This window comes from Rhipicephalus microplus, chromosome 1, assembly GCF_043290135.1.
Source record: "Rhipicephalus microplus isolate Deutch F79 chromosome 1, USDA_Rmic, whole genome shotgun sequence".
Lineage (NCBI taxonomy): Eukaryota > Metazoa > Arthropoda > Arachnida > Ixodida > Ixodidae > Rhipicephalus > Rhipicephalus microplus.
Window position 1 is genome coordinate 234,160,442 of NC_134700.1, and position 16,859 is coordinate 234,177,300.

The 16,859-nt window shown below is 48.6% G+C and overlaps 1 protein-coding gene across 1 annotated transcript in view; it reads left to right on the forward strand.

The window, feature by feature from the left end:
* LOC119166365 (BMP and activin membrane-bound inhibitor homolog) overlaps positions 1-13,403 on the forward strand; it is a 35,729-nt gene extending 22,326 nt beyond the window's left edge. Inside the window, exons 2-3 of the mRNA XM_037417939.2 lie at positions 10,950-11,267; positions 12,631-13,403. Coding sequence (XP_037273836.2) covers positions 10,950-11,267; positions 12,631-12,941 — 629 coding nt within the window. The 3' untranslated portion in view covers positions 12,942-13,403. The remainder of the gene's footprint in view (positions 1-10,949; positions 11,268-12,630) is intronic.
* Positions 13,404-16,859: the final 3,456 nt, after the last annotated feature.

Genomic DNA, 16,859 nt, shown 5'->3' on the forward strand with positions numbered 1-16,859 from the left:
CCTCCGGCCAGGTGGGAACAATACATGGCGGACACCGGCCGCCCACCCGTTTGGCGACTCAAAAGGAACATCAAAAGGAACGCCGATCCATTGTCAGACCTGGCGCCGGTCCTAACAGCCTCTCCGCCGGGGAAAGAAGATCCCGAGGTGCAGTGGCCAGCAGGTACTGTGCAGCGGGATCTGTATTGCAGCTTGTCGGCTCTTCCTCTATTATTTTTGTCCCGAACACTGGATCCGATGATCATTGACCAAGAGGGCGTTGCTCGCAGGGATGAGGTGACCCCTCTCCACCATATTTTCCGCCCACCACCAATGAGGAACTGCGGAAACTGCGCCGAAAGCACACCCACACACGAGCAAGCACACGGCAATTCCCTACTCAGAATCACCAGACTTAGATTCACCTGTGGAAGGCATTTCCTTCTACCTCAACTTTATTCCTGTGGCCCCCGCCGAGTCGCAACACCACATCAGCCACTTTTGAAGACATTAAACAAAACACTTGACACATGTTTGGATAAATACAGAAAACTAGTGGGCCTCAAATCGAGGATAGAAAGCAGAAAATCGTTTTGAAGCCCTCGGGGTACTAGGGACAACGACTCAGACCATCTGCGTTGCTGTTGAGTTTACCCTTCTTGTAATGGATATTAAAGGTGTATTGTTGAAGAGCTAAGCTCCAGCGCAAAAGACGGCCGTTTTTCGATGACATGGACTGTAGCCATGTGAGGGGACAGTGGTCAGTCTCTATTGTGAACCTAGAACCGGCGATGTAGCAAGCTAGCTTCTGCACAGCCCAAACAACGCAGGCACATTCCTTTTCTGAGGCACTGTATGCTTCCTCACGAACAGAAAGCTTTCTACTGGCATACAGTACAGGGTGTTCCTGGTCGTTCTCTCCCCTCTGACAAAGCACGACACCCATACCCCGGTCGCTGGCGTCACACTGAAGAATGAACGGCTTAGAGTAGTCAGGCGCGCTCAACACTGGCTGACTTTTTAGTGCCTTCTTTAGCGTAGAAAATGCATGTTCCTTGGCCCCATCCCATTTTACGGTCTGGGGTTCAGTCTTTCTAAGAGCGTCTGTCAAGGAACTTGCAATGTCAGAGTAACGCGGGATATACCTTTGATAATAACCGGCCAATCCAAGAAACGACCGAATGTCTTTCTTGGTTCGTGGTTGGGGAAAGTTGTCTATTGCGGCCAGCTTTACTTCTGACGGCCGGCGGTAGCCTTGGCCTATTACATGCCCTAGATAAGCTACCTCAGCGCGCCCCAATTGGCATTTCGCAACCTTCACTGTTAAGCCGGCCTCACGCAGACGACATAGCACAGCTCGCAAGTGTTTCATGTGGTCTATCCAGGAAGAAGAAAAAATAGCAATATCATCTAGGTACGGGAGGGCAAAGTCCTCCATACCCTGTAACACTTTGTCCATTAGGCCAGAAAAGCAATAAGGGGCATTCTTTAATCCAAAACTAAGGACCTTCGGCCGAAATGTTCCCATCGGGGAAATAAACGCCGCAAGCCTACTAGCCCTTTCAGTTAGAGGCACCTGCCAGTATCCCCTGACTAAATCCAAAGTCGAGATGAAATTGGCACTGCTGACTTGCTCAAGCCTTTCCTCAATATGCGGAATTGGATAAGTTTGGTCCTTTGTAATCGAGTTGAGCCTCCGATAGTCAATACACGGTCGCGGCTCTTTCCCTGGGACCTCAACCAAGATCAGAGGCGAGGTGTAATCACTCTCTCCTGGCTCGATCACTCCTAGCTCGAGCATTCGGTTTATCTCCGCGGCCATTATTTCCCGTTGCCTCGGGGAAACGCGGTAAGCTTTAGAATGAATTGGTTCCGAAGATGTCAGCTCAATATCATGAACTAGGGCTTTGGTTCTGCCAGGTGTGTCTGAAAATGTTTCTTTAAAGTCAAACAATAGTTCCTTCAGTTCCGCTTTCTGATCTGGCTCCAACTCCGCCTGCTCTACCAGGTTACTAATAGTCTCGCCAATGTCTTTGTTTTCTGTTGTTAACTCCGGGAAATCAATAGGCATTTCTTCCGGTTGATTGAGCGACATGTTTACAACGGCATGCCTCTGCTGGTACGGTTTGAGCAGATTAGTGTGGTACACCTGTTGCGTTTTACGCCTTCCCAGTCCAGTAACCAAGTAATTTGTGTCTGACAATTTCTGAACTACCTCAACAGGTCCCTCCCACTGGACCTGAAGTTTATTCTTCAGTGAGGGTTTCAGTATCATCACTTTTTCCCCTACTCGAAAGCTTCGCGTCCGGGCTGTCTTGTCATAATAGCGCTTAGCGTTGTTTTGAGCTCTGCGCATTTCCTGCTCCGCTAGTTCTTGAGCTGCGTGAAGTCGGTCTAACAGCTCAAGCACGTATGCTACTACCGAAGGGTCGTCCGCCCGGCCCTCCCAAGATTCTCGAACAATGCGAAGTGGGGAGCGAAGAGCACGTCCGTAAACAAGCTCCGCAGGCGAAAACCCTGTTGATTCGTGAGGAGCGATCCGAAGCGCGAACATAGCTGCGGGCAAGCAAGCCTCCCAATCCTCTTTTTGCTCATAACAAAGGGCGCGTAGCAGCCGTTTCATGACTGAATGTACCTTTTCTACAGCATTTGACTGAGGGTGGTACACTGAACTGTGGATGATTTTAACGCCACACTTTTCTAGAAATGTCGAGGTTAGTGCACTTGTAAAAACAGATCCCTGGTCGGACTGAATTTCTGCGGGGAAGCCTACACGTGCAAAGATAGATAAAAGCGCTTTAACTACCTCCTCCGAGCTGAGCTCCTTTAACGGTACTGCTTCCGGGAATTTCGTGGCCGGGCAGAGCACTGTGAGTATGTGCCGGTACCCGGACTGCGTTACAGGAAGTGGACCCACTGTGTCTATAACTAGCCTGCGAAACGGTTCTGTGATAATGGGGACCAGCTTCATAGGTGCTTTAGCCTTATCCCCTGGCTTGCCAACGCGTTGGCACGTGTCGCAGCTTCTTACAAATGCCTCCACCTCCCGAAAGCAGCCGGGCCAGTAAAACTCCCGTAACAAACATTCTTTTGTTTTTTTGATGCCGAGATGCCCTGACCACAAACCTCCGTGGACCAGGTGCAGCAGCTCCTTGCGGAAAGGATACGGTACGACTAGCTGATTAAACCGAACTCCTTTTCGACTCGTGTACTTTCTGTACAAGACGCCCCCCTTCTTGGTGAACTGAATGTTTTGCTTAGCCACCCCTTCCTTCGCGTCTGGCGTTAAGTTACGGAGAGTGGAGTCATTTTCCTGTTCCACTATCAGTTCTGTAGGACTTACATTTAACAGCTTTATAGTGCATTCTACTTCTCGAGATGCCTCGGATTCATCCGGTTTCTTACATCTTTCTTTAGATATTGTGTTTTGAGGCTCCATTATAGGGCGGTCCAGTTTCGTGCCAGGTAAAGAAGGCTCTGCCGCTGAAGCTGTTTCGTCTGCCACCGGATCTTTACAAACTGTCTGAGCGGCGAGCCCCCTTGCTTTGGATCGAGTTAAGGCCTGTACGATACCCTCACTGAACCCAATTCCTTTTTGTCGCAGCAAGTACTCTGATTTATTTGAGAACAAATACGGGTATTGCACTGGGAGATGTGCCGAAACGGCAGCTTCAGTGTCTAGAACACCGAAAGGGCCTTCGATGCGGACTCTTGCTACTGGGAGACATGCACTGTTTGTCTCTACTGCTTGTCTTATCCACGCGCATTCTCCTGTAAACTGACTCTCCTCGACATAGGACGGGTGCACTACATCCATAGTGGCGGCCGAATCGCGGAGCACGCGGCACGGTTGGCCATTCACGACTAGGTCTCGGATGTATGGTTCTAGCAATTTCATGTTTTCGTCATTACTACAGAGTGACATTAACACAACTTTCGGGTTCTTACAACCCAAAGAAATATGCCCCGTCTGTTGGCAGTTATAGCAAACTATCGGCTTCTTGGCCTCGAACGCCTTTTTCTGTTGCCCTTCCGCCCTTTTCTCGGGTGCTTCTTCCTTTCTCTTGTTTTTCTCATCACCGCTTCCTTTGGAGTCTAAACCCTCCTTCGGCATATACCGACCCGACTTTGTCCATCGCGGAGGCTTGTCGGCCCGATATTTACTAATCTCCCTCCTAGGGACATCCTTGCCTTCGAGGGCACGGCGATTTACGTACTCCTCTGCGAGCTCTGCCGCTCTCGTGATAGTATCTACTCCTTGTCTATCCTGAACCCAGTACCTAATGTTTTCAGGTAGACGCCGAAAGAATTGTTCCAACGCAAAACACTGCAGAGTCTTTTCCGCGTCGCCAAGCGCACCCTCCTCTCTAAGCCATTCCTCCAGATTTACCTTTAAGGTGTACGCAAACTCTGGGTATGACTCGTCTTTGGCTTTCTCGATCTCACGAAATTTTCGCCTGAACGCCTCCGCTGACAGTCTGTACTTTTTGAGCAGACTCGCTTTGACTCTGTCATAGTCGTCTGCGTCTTCTTTACCCATACGGGCTATAATGTCAGCTACTTCACACGGCAGCAGCGTAAGCAAGCGCTGGGGCCACGTGTTTTTAGCAAAATTTTCCCTCTCGCACGTGCGCTCAAAGTGCACCAGAAAAAGACCCATGTCCCCTCCTACCGCGTAGGATGGCATCAAATCTGTCATTCGGCGCTCTCTTTCTCGTGCCACTGCGCTAGCTCCGTTCATTGATTGAGCCTTTGCTAGTTCAATTTCTAGGCGTTTCATTTCCATACGATCGATACGTTCTCTTTCCTCTTTCTCCTCACGACGTCTCTGTTCCTCTTTTTCCTCCCGGAGCCTCTGCTCCTCTTTTTCCTCACGGAGCCTCTGCTCCTCTTTCCTTTGCGTAATAGCCTCCAAGCATTCGCTCAGCTCATCGTCATCTGCCCCGATCTTCTCGATGGCGTCAATGATCTCCTGCTTTCTTTTCGTCTCGGCAATTACCTGGCCCAGCTCTCGGGCCAACTCTAACAACTCTGGCTTTTTTAGTCCCTTCAAATTCATGGCGGTCCTTGGTGCTGCTAACTCTTTTAACTAAACAACTTTGACGTACTATCAATACTTCCGTCAACCGTTACCAAATCACTGCTTTGTTTACAATCCCACGCAAAGCCTGGTGATATCTCAGCAAACTTTGACGTACTATCAATACTTCCGTCAACCGTTACCAAATCACTGCTTTGTTTACAATCCTACGCAAAGCCTGGTGATATCTCAGCAAAGAAAAGCAGTGCACTCACCCTATGCAGTCATGAATTCGGACGCGTTCCTTCCCGTGTTGTCAGAGATGCCACGAAGCAGTTTTGTCCGACTCTAGGTCCTCCAGACAGCAGGTCTCAGCATTGCCTCCTGGTCGATGAGCTCGATCCCACCGCTGCCATCCAGTTGTTGTGGTCTGGGTCCTGTGGGTCTCGTCGTTGGTAGCTGGCTCCCATCGGACTCGTCCCTTATAGCGAGAAGCAATGCTTATATGGGAAAACAGAGAACAGACGTTTATTTACATTAGAGAGAGGTCAATAAGAAAGTTTAGATATATAGTGGCGTTCTTCGTACATGGCGAGCTCTCCACTCGAAAAAGCACCGAATGAGCCGTGGGGGCTCATTATAAAGGGTCTGTCCTCCCCAGATCCCTAGATCGGGGACCGCGTACAGATGGCACCGTCCAATCACGGACCACACATTACCCGCGAGGGTGACGAGCACGCACGGTCCACGCGAACGTTCAAAACTGAAGCGTGGTCACCGCACGGCCATGTGGCACGAACGCGGCTCCCCCCCCCCGTCAAGGTGTGTCGCTGGGCGAGGGGTCTGGAGTTGATGACTGCATCCATCGAAAGGGCCGCCGTAAACAAGCTTCAAAGGGTGCCGAACGACTCGTTCAATTAGCGGGACGATTCCCGGCCGCCGCCGCCGCCGTCATCTTCCAAAGAAGAAGCTGCACCGGTGGTCTCCCGAACTGCTCACGGCGCCGCGGCGGCAGGACGCCGCACCCTCCGGCCAGGTGGGAACAATACATGGCGGACACCGGCCGCCCACCCGTTTGGCGACTCAAAAGGAACATCAAAAGGAACGCCGATCCATTGTCAGACCTGGCGCCGGTCCTAACAGCATGTGGCGAAATGGGGGTGCAGGTTGTCTTCAGGCGGCCTATAGTTCTTCTCCTAAGGGTTTCTGAGACGGGGCATTCTCTGGTCTGTTGGCTTGTGCGAATATTCGAAAATTTCGAATAGCAGTGTATTCAATTGGGTGCTGGAATCGAATACTTTTCGAATAATTCGCCTCGACGTGAAAACTTCAAAGCAACTACACCTCGGAAGAGCGAAGAATCATTGTCTTCACTTTTTTTATTGAGTGAATAGTAAAAACTCCACGCAGTTCAGGCTTTTAGTGGTGTATCGAAGCTTTACTGTTCGCTAAATGAAATAATTTTCGCCTAAGCAAAAACTGCAGTGTCACCAAAGCGAATGTGCCCTCAGTCTATGATCATGAGATTCTTGATGTTCTTTCACGAAAGACTATTAAATGAACTTGGCAATATTCGAAAGCTGGTGACGAAGTACCACCTCAAACACTACTGAAATAATTGCTATATGCATCAAACATTTTTCGTGGGCTGTAGTCAGTACTGTATATGAGATCACCTCACTTTACATAATTGATGTATATTTTGTCGGTAATTAAGTGTAATGGTTCTGTTGCTTCGTTAAAGTTTTGTTCGAAATAAAGAAAATCATAGTACTCAAGGCCTGCCTTGAAAGAGGTTGCCTGCTATTAGAATATATTTGATTCGTATGTGCGTTCAATACGGCTAAATGTTACCACTCGCTCAGCCCTACTGTAGTCTGTTATAGTAAAATATTTCTGTATGGAAGGCGCCAGTGCGTGCCCATTACTATTTCGTTCTGTGAGGGACCTGAAATCCTTTAGCTGCATCTTCGCTATTACGATCGTAGTATAATCATGAAGCTCGCGTGTATGAAACCCAAGCAGTCAGCAGCGAGCCCGTCCTGATGCGGGCTGTACAGAAATTTCTGATGATTGATTTACTGAAATCTCGTTACGTTCTGGAGAAGTTTACGACAAAGGCGGCCTGCATTGCAGAAGTCATGCGTATACATTAATCAACCAAAATATGCAAACACAAAAATGACCGGGAGAAGCGGGTAGCTACCCTTTAACATGTGTATACCAACTTATATGCGCAGCAGTTGGGCTGAAAATGAAAGTATGAATGTACTAGTCTGCGCTAGTTCTGATCCTCGCATCGGTGAAGTACGCGTCCGGTTCTCATAGAGAACCTCGAGGCTCGCAAGGTGGAAGGCATTCCTTGAAACATCAACTTGCAGTGCAAGTTTTAGCAATAGGGCAGACAGTTGGCCGCCGGAGCTGCAACGTTACTACTGACCAAGCAATTATTATGACGCGTATATATTAAGATGATCATTAGAGGATCAACTGAGCGTGACTTTTATTAGATGCCATGTAACGGTATTTTATCTTATCTTTGCCAGAAACCTCATTGGGTCTAGTGTAAGTTCAGTCTCTTATCCTGTTTATGGATATTCCAGTGGAGTATAGCTAGGACGGTGACTGAAGCAGACTACTGATGTGCTTTGTTAACTCGCGTACCATGTCGACTCGTAGGTATGTCGCACATTTTTAGTCTCAGCGAAACGATTTGAGTTAAGAACACTGTGACTTGTAGCCAATACAGCGTTATCTGATTTCTTTACTCCTTTTGTAAGTGGCACAAAAATTTTGTGGGTAACCGTTGTTTCGCGAAATAACCGAAGGACGTGGGCGTCGAATGGTTTCGTCGTTCATTACGATCATCTTTAGCCGAACACTCCTCTATTGTGATCCTAGTTCATTTTTTTGTCAGTGCAATTTGTTCGAAGGACGAGTTATTGAATGCTACCTCACCTAACAAAGATATGTTCTTGTAGGCTAGAATCGTTGAGCATAGTGCATTAGGAGCAAATTATATCGAATTCCGTAGCTCCACTCGCCGTGTGAGAATTGTGAAGTGGTTCGTAAAAGCCGCATTTTAAAAATAAGCAATGAGGTTCTATTCGCTATTTGGAGGCTTGTAGAATTTTGTACGCAAAGTAAGACCATTCGACGCAGCAGTTTCGGATAATTGGCGGTAACTGAACCTGCCCACCCCGACAAGCGCGCAGGAACAAACATAAGATGAAGAGACACCTAAACAGGACGGGTGTGAATAAACAGCAACTGCACCCGTCTTGTTTACGTGTGTCATCATTTTGTGATCGTTGCTGTGCGCTTGTTAAGAGGCACAAATGCAAAAGAAGTTCGTTATATTAGTAGCCCTGCGTATACCTTCTAGCTTCGCAACTTCTGAGAACGAAGCTGGCTTGCCCGTGGAAGCAAACAAGATGAAGTAGCCCGAGAGAAACTTGCAAGGTTTGGAGGGCGAGGGTGAGGTCGAGCAACAATATCCGTAATGCGCGCAGGCGCAGCGAGCCTTAATCAGGGCGAACGCGCCCCGCCCCCGCGAGGCCGAGTGAATTAAGCCCCGTCGGTCGCTATCGCAATTACTCGGAAACGGGGCTAAATACCCGCGGCCAGATCGAATCTGTTGCGGCTGCTTCTCCCTCCCTCCCTCCCTCCCTCTCTTTTCTCTTTTTTTTTTATTTTCGTATCGCTAGCTTGCACACGCTTTCCATCACTCATCAGGCAAGGGTCAGAACCAGCCTATCCCCCTTACACCCAAGTAAAAATGAGAAGTGAGAGGAGGTGGGGGGGATGGTCTCGTGAGTTTGTTTTGGCACTGGACCACCGATACTCGCTCACCGACGCCCGCCCCGCTCGCCTCTCATTAAGATTAGAAAAAAAAAGTTTTGCAAAGTAAAGCAAAGTGAGCGACAAGACGAGACGGGCGAACCAAAATATAAGGAAGCGATACGTAGAAAATAAACAAGGACGGAGCAGAAAGTTGAAGGGTGGGGTGGGGATCGAGGCGCCAGGACTCGCCAAGAAGGAAAAGAGAAATATGGAGAGAGAGAAAGGGAGGAGCGCATCGGCGCCGTCGGCAGTACGCCAAGTGCGCGCCGTCGTCGCTGAAGACGCCCAAGAAGGGAAAAAGGAGGAAGGGTGTCACAAGGAGAGCGCGATGGGCCGCGTTGAGTGAGCGCCGGGGAGGCGGTGACGACGACGCCGCTGAGTCGGGCCTTCACGCATCCATGCACACACCGCCGCGGATTCGGGCCAGCGTCGTCGACGTTGGCGGCGGCGCGTCTGATGGCCGACGTCATTATTCCAACCCGGGGCACACACACACATGTCCAAAACCTCGGGACGTAGGCCTGGGGGTTGCAGAAGGCGACCCCCCTTCCTCCTTTCTGGAACGCTCTGGACAGTAGGAACTCCGGTCCCCGCGCCTCCGGTTCGGAAGCTGTAGCAGTAGATACATCGGGTGGGGAGTGAAGGAGGGGTTTCATAAGGGACGGAGAGATCCGCGACGATATCGGCGACTGAAAACGAGCCGGGACCCCCCCGGTTTCATCCGGGACCCCTACGGTGCCCGCAGTCCTTGGTATAGACGGAGATGCAGTTGGATTCGCATTGCCCTCGTTTGCTGAGCAGATAAAAGATTAAGGATAATCTTACGTCGTTTCCACATCATTCGCTCGCCATCAAACGAAGAGACATTACTTGTTCCTATTAGGTAAAAGAAAAAAAATCTGAGAGCGGCATCTCGCATTAGTGTTTCGAAATAATCGTGGGGAGCTTGTAGTTTCGAAGTTAATGAAGCATCTTTGCGACTTCGAATGGAATTCGTGTGTTGGAATGTTGTATTATTGTATTGGTGTGGTGTGATGTCACTATAGAGTGCGCCGCCTGCATTCTTATTGTACGATACAGCCTTTTTTTTTTTTCGAAATACTATCATTTTTTGTGTGTAAATAACGACTGAATGAACAAACGTCTGAGATTTCTGACGGCGTGAAAGACAAGTCTGCATTCTCTGTTCAACAAGACATTGCAGACGGCAGTGCCTCACTGAATAACAGCGATTTCAATACGTAGTTGCGTCTAGCTATATTTCCATAAAACATGGTCTTGGGAAGAAAGAGTGCCAGATATTTGGCATACTATAGCTATACGTTTGTTAATCCAATAAGCCTAAATTCGCATTGATTCTTCTGACGATTCTTGGAGTATATTTATAATTTTCCTGAGTGCTCTAAACTAGCGGGGACACACAAATTCATATACCCATGCAATTTGTAAGCGCGCCTATCCTCACAATAACCGTGGTGGTCGGACGCTAGAAGTATATTCGTCATTCAGCAAAAAATTAAACAACAAAACAATCACCACATGCTACTACTTCTGTCTTAATTCTGAATTTGCGACCGCGTGTCCAGAGTGAGCCGAAGTGCTTTTCTGCACACAGAGCGCATGGTAAACCCATTTACGCCATAATACACGCAAAGGTGAAAAAAAAACGGGGGTTGTGACATCTTAGTCGAAATCAAGAAGAAATGGGGGACACGGGCAGCGTACACGAAGTCAAGATAACCGCTGGTCATGAAGAGTACAGACTGGATTCCAAAAGAATACGAGCGAGTGAGGCACAAAGTTAGGTGTCCAGATGAGATTAAGAAGTTTGAGGAGATAACGTGGCCCCCAGATAGCACAGCACCGAGTTGATCGGCGAAATATGATAGTGGCCTAAATTTGCTCTATAGTGGGATTAGTCAGGCTGATGATGATGATGATGACATGGAAAGCCAGGAGCTAGAACTTGATGATTGCCGCAAGAGTAATGCTGGGCTGCTACGCGAGTTCGATGGCTTGTTACGAAACCAAAGAACAGTGTCTGCTGTGAACTGTATACCTGGCGCGCACGTCCACTGACATCCCCGGCTTGTCCACTCTTTCGCAGCTGACATCCGCTGCCACTGCAACCTGGCGCCGTGCGTGTCTACGGGCTACATGTGTAAGTCCGAGCTGGGGCTCTGCTTCTCGGAGAACGTCAAGATGACGTCGTCGGTCTTAACTGTTGCCGCGACGACGGCACCGCGTCACGGCTGCGTCGATCTCGTGGCCGACGTCGCAGACGACGCCGCCAACTACGGCTGCAAGGAACCCGACGGCGCGCCTTCGACGATCTCGGAGACTCGGTTGTCTCCTGAAGGTCGGCAGTGCTGCAGCGATGACATGTGCAACTTCCAGAGGGATTTCCAGGAGCCTGGTGCTTCCGGTAAGGGATGCAAAGTCACAGAGCGTGCGTTTTGTGTTTTCCAACAGACCTTTGGGGGTAATATTGTCACGACGTCAAAACAGAGGTCTTGCCCTAGAGATTGAGACACCAGAAGCAGGTCGATCTTTTTAATTAGAACGCGGAAGCGAGTTCTTCTTCTTCGTCCATTTCGTAGTCCTTCGTGGCACATGCACAACTGCCATCGTCTTTCTTGAGCAAGCACGTGACAATATGATAATCATGGCAAATTAATAATGGTAAAGCTAGCTTCCCTGTGATGTGATTAGTCCAACTAATGACAGTTACTTCAAAAAGCGTGTTCAAGCACAGTTTGCCTGCGTTGTGATGCGGAAAATGTAGACTTCGTTGTCTTGCTATACGCGAGCATAATCACTTGGACGCGTATTAGCATGTGCAAATGGGACCTCGTGTACGCCTAAAAAGGGAACAAACACGAGCGTTGCCCTTTTCGATTGGCATTCGATTATGTTATTGAAGTTTGCTGTCGTTACGAGAACGTACCTGCAATGCCTCGTCAGTACCAATACCATGGTCCTCCAGTACCAATGCAGTACCAATACAATCGTCCTCTAATACCAATACCTCTTCAGCAAAGTACATGTCCGGACCCCGTTCTCCACTTCTCTTTTGTCGTAGTCTTAATGTGTAATGAAGGGGTCGCTACAGTATCCCCACTTTGTGATTATCACAGGACACAAGAGCTTAGTGTAAATTGTGACGCGGGAAAAATCGCTCCCTTACTTGTACATTGCGACAAATTTTTCACTAAGGTTATTATAACGCTGTTTCAATCGTATACACGTGTTGCGTCTTCGAACTTTCCTTTACCGTAAAATTCACCGCAGAATCGTTTACGTTTCTCATGTTTCTCGTGGTCAAGCTCTAATATATTCGTGCCCGTACGCGCTCTCTTCGCGATAATACAACATTGGCCACATCTCCCGACTATTTCAGTTAAGGCGTCAGTGCTGAAGGTTTGCATTTTTCTATGGCTGCTGTGATTGGCAGCTGCCAGGGAGCCTTAATGTCGTTTCTATCTCTCCCTCTTTCCCATAGCTGCTGACCGGTTGTCGCCAAATATTACTGTACGCCACAACTACATTCCCCCAATTCAAGTGCGATTAGAATACAGTCGCAGTCGCAATTGAACGTCCACCATACGTGTAAACGGCACTGTCTCGTGTATCGCCTTCCGTCTTCCGCGGTACTGGAGGAACACACTCTTTGCTAGATTGCTGGACATTGACTCGCTCGCTCTTCACGGCGGCTAACTTTGTTGCATCGGGACAACGCTTTCAGCATACCTTCCTACAAGAACGTTGCGTCCTTTCTTCGCGCGCAGAATCGCGGACCAGGGGAGGCGTCGAGCAGCACTCCCCCTCACTGACGCGCCTGGTGTGGTTTCGGGCGGCGGTGATCGCGGTGCCCATAGCGGGCGGCTCGGTGCTCGTGCTGCTCGTGCTGCTAGCCGCCCGTCTGCTGCGCAAGGACAGCGAGCTTCCGTCCACGGCCTCCGCTAACTTCCACGAGGCGCTGCACAAGGGCCGGCACCGAGGTCTGCTGCACGCTTGTCTACTGCGCCGATGCTGCTGCTGCCTAAGTTGTGACGGCGCCGCCAACGCCATGGACAAGGGTGCTGTCGTGCTCGTCTAGCGTGCAGTTCCGTGCAGCATTCGAGAAGAATGCGCGCGCGGTCAGCAGGAGGGCTTCCAGCATCGTTACCACACCACCTTCGTCACTAGTGCTTTTTTATCGCGCCTCTTCTTTTATTTATTCCTTAGTTGTGCCTTCTATACGTTGCTGAAAGACGTTTCCGCCCCGTGGTGCCAAAGTGGGCTTGCTTTAAAGAGAGATGTTGCTTGTTAGCTCGTACTGGAGTCTGGCACTGAACTGCCGCTGAAGCCGCCGTGTTAGGTGAACAGCCACTCACGTTTGTAGTTCACAATTTTGCAGTATGTCTACGACCATCTTGTTGTCCGACGTTGTTGTGTACGTCAGGACAGCTTTTTACAAACTTGTATTGAAATGTAGGAATGTTTCGCGTATAGGATCAAAAGTTTAGGCCGAATTCCTCCGCAAAAAAATTACTATAATAGATGCACTTTTTATCTAAAAACCCAGTGACACCACGCAGTGCCGAACTCGTCTCTTTTACTTCTTTCGAAACTTATCCATGCGTGCTAGTTTTCGGACTAGCGTGAGCACGGCCTTCGACGACAGTTCAGAGATGCCTTTTTGGGGAATAGGCGGGAACCTAGTCATTGTGTTAGTGAGGTTTTTTTTTGCTTTGTGTATTGTTGTCATCGTGTCCTTGCTGTCCCAGTGTTCATCATCTTGCTCGTTCTTTTCTTGTGCCGGGAGTTGTCCCTCCACAATGCATTTTTGAGATGTTGCGGGCTATCTGTGAGGTTCAGCCACACACTATACGAGATGTTTTTCACGAAATCTTCACACAAACGACGTTTTATTGGTTGCATCGCTGATTTTGTAATAGCCTTCGACTGAAGGTGTTCAGCTATGCTTCAGACCTTCTTGTCGTACTCACCTGGCCATGGAAAAGAGGAGGTGCATTTATTAGCTTCGAGTGCGGTGCCTGTTTAGTTAACCACAGTACTGCGCGTCGTTACTGTTGACTTTTAATACGTCCTCTGCCGTGTCTTGCATTTGAACGCCCCGAACCGCAAAGAAAAAGCATTGTGTTCCCGGGTGCCTGCGGTATCGAGCGACGCCAACTATGGGCATCGGTTTGTCGCCTACGTGCGGTTACTTTAGAGACCGTGCATTCTAACAAAAAAAAGAGAGATTCATATAATTATAGTATGAGACTCTTACGTGGATAACTTACCTTACAAAGGCCCGTTGTCCATCTTTAGGAAAGGCATAGCATTTGATAATAGTTTCGTACATCATACAACTTTCCGAAATGGCGGTATACACGAGAGAGTCCCATATGTAGCGAAAACAATAGTAGCTCGGTCACACCCGACGCTCTTACCGCGAAGTATGGCGCCATATTTTGCTGGCAAAACCGATTGCCTGCCGTGCTTACACTGAGTACCTAAATTACTTGCATGTACCGCATTACAGGTACGCTTGCTTGAATACTACGTAACGAGTAGAAAAAGCGCCAGGGTAGCTTTTTTTCATAAATAGCAAGCCACGCCGCCAGTTCGATATAGACGCTTGTCTACAGATCTCTGTTCCAGCATTGCCTTCCTGCCACTATGCCCACAAACATTTAGCGTTGTATAGCACTCTATTTATATAAGAGCGCCGCTTGCCTCCGATGTTTCTTGTACACTAAACGCGTGCGGGGAAGAGCGTATTACTATAGCCACCACACTTGAAGCCTTGTCCTTTGCGGACTTCGGAACTGCGGTTCCATTTGCCCTTGAAGTATGTACGTCCGCTTCCATGCAGTTTAGAGAGACTTGTATCAGCTCACTTGTAGATGTAGTGTCAAAGGGTTCCCTCTTTTTCGGAATGTGCCAAGCAGGACGTGCTAGCACCTGCTGTAGTGTAGGACATGCTAGTGCGGTAGCAGCTTTATTTTTTATTGAAAGAGTGTTCGCTTAGCCCAAAGTGAGCCAGAACTTTTACTAGCTTAAGAGGAGCCTTTCATTCATTGTATCGTTGTACGTGGTGTACGAAAGAATTTTAAAAAGTGTATATGTAGGAAGTCACTCAGTCACAAGAGAGCTAGTCAACAGGTGCCTTCAGATCACGCGGATCGTAAATGTCGGACAGAATCATTGCATTGACTTTTTCTATTTTTTTGTTTTTCGTGATTGTAATGGTTTACCCGGATCAGGAGTATGATTGAACCACTGTTATGTTAGTTAAGCGTTTGAGTTTGTTCGCCCAGGAAATAGTCTAAGACGAGGCGCATACACTGCAGAAAATAAAAATTGGGAGTAGATGTGATGACAAAGCCGTATGTCAAACTGATATTAGACTTAACGCTCGTCACAAGATTTTTGAGTGCGAAGAAAAACATGGGATGTCCGAAAGGTACTAATCGAATGAGTTTCCGTTTACTATCACTTTGTCGGGGAGATAACTTCGTCTGACGACATCGGTCTACAGTTCAAATGTGTGCAAGGCGTCCACGTGAATTCAATAGGAGCGTGTCGAGTCCAGATTTGCCTGCCGTGCTCGTGGAAATACAAGCCGATTCAATTGAGCTAATGTTGAATTGAAGACCCGTGCCAGATCATCAGAACTGATTCTGTTCGCCACGTTTACGCTAATTCTCAGAAGCCTCTGGTTCGAAGTCAGTCGTATATAATGAGGCACGCTGGATTTGCGTTTTATTATCTGGCACCGTAACAGTGAGTTGATGTCGAAATGACGTCTGGTCAGGCATGCTCAGCCTAACTTGTGACTCGAATATTTTGCGCTTGGTTCGTGCAAACGAAAGCTTAGCAAACATTCTAATTTCGTTATTTTCTTCTGCCTATGCCGATAAAACGAGTGAACTTCTAGAAATCAGACGAGATAACATTTCCCAACGACGAGCTCACGTCAAACAAAGCAAAAAAGAAACAAAAGGTCCAGATTCTATATGTGTATCTGTTTCTGGAGTACCCCCTCCTACAATTCATGTAATTATTAACTCCAGTCATGCCGACTGCTCCGCGCTGTCTCATCGACAACGAATGATGCCCACCAAAGGCTGCCTCGTGAAAGCTTGCCGCACGTAACTTACACGCACAATGCACCAAAGATCGCTTCGTAGAGCTAAGTAGGGCGACAATCACGGCAGCGCCGCACATTGCACATTTGCCTCTTATAGCCTTATATCACGTAACGTCGCTTCTAGCGGGAGCGGCTTCGCACGGTTTATGCAAGCACACTCATATTTTATACTCACACACTATGCCTCTCTTTGTCGCATCAAGGCTGAGCACGTAGTGAGTAGAAGTATATGTAATGTTTCGGGTGCCCTCCACACGAGTACATATAATATATACGAGATATATAACGCACGGGTGCGCGCGCGCTTTCAAGCTCAACCGTCTCTTACCTGATTGCTTTTCTGCCTTACATGTAAAAGAGCAATGGCTGAGTAGTGGCCGTATAGCCGAGAATGTAGGAGCCGAGTGCACGGCAAGCCCCATGGTCACGTTGGTGTCTGAAGAATGGGGGGCACCCCGTCCTTGCACGACAGCCCACTCTCACGCACTGCTTTTGGCGGCAACAACAACAAAATGGATACTGGTGCAGACTGGCAGTGGTATAGTTATGATCTGGACACTGTACACGTAACCGTTTAATAAGCGTAGCCGTACGAATAAGCGCATTTGACCGTCTTTAGCGAGTTTAACAGGGAACTGTTAGGTTTTTTTTCTCAGCTCTTATTGTGCGAAGGAATTGTTTGTTTCGATAGACAAGCCGGTCTGCGCAAGCGCCAGTTAATACGGTAATGAGCAGTGTGCTTGCTTCAGTCTGGAACTCGCGTGCCACGCACTGCGTAAGGGCCGGTCCACGCGCTTCCCGCACTGCCGCAACGCACGTGCTGCGACCCCTACCACACGCAAGCGGGGGACAAATAAGCCGATTGGCGACACT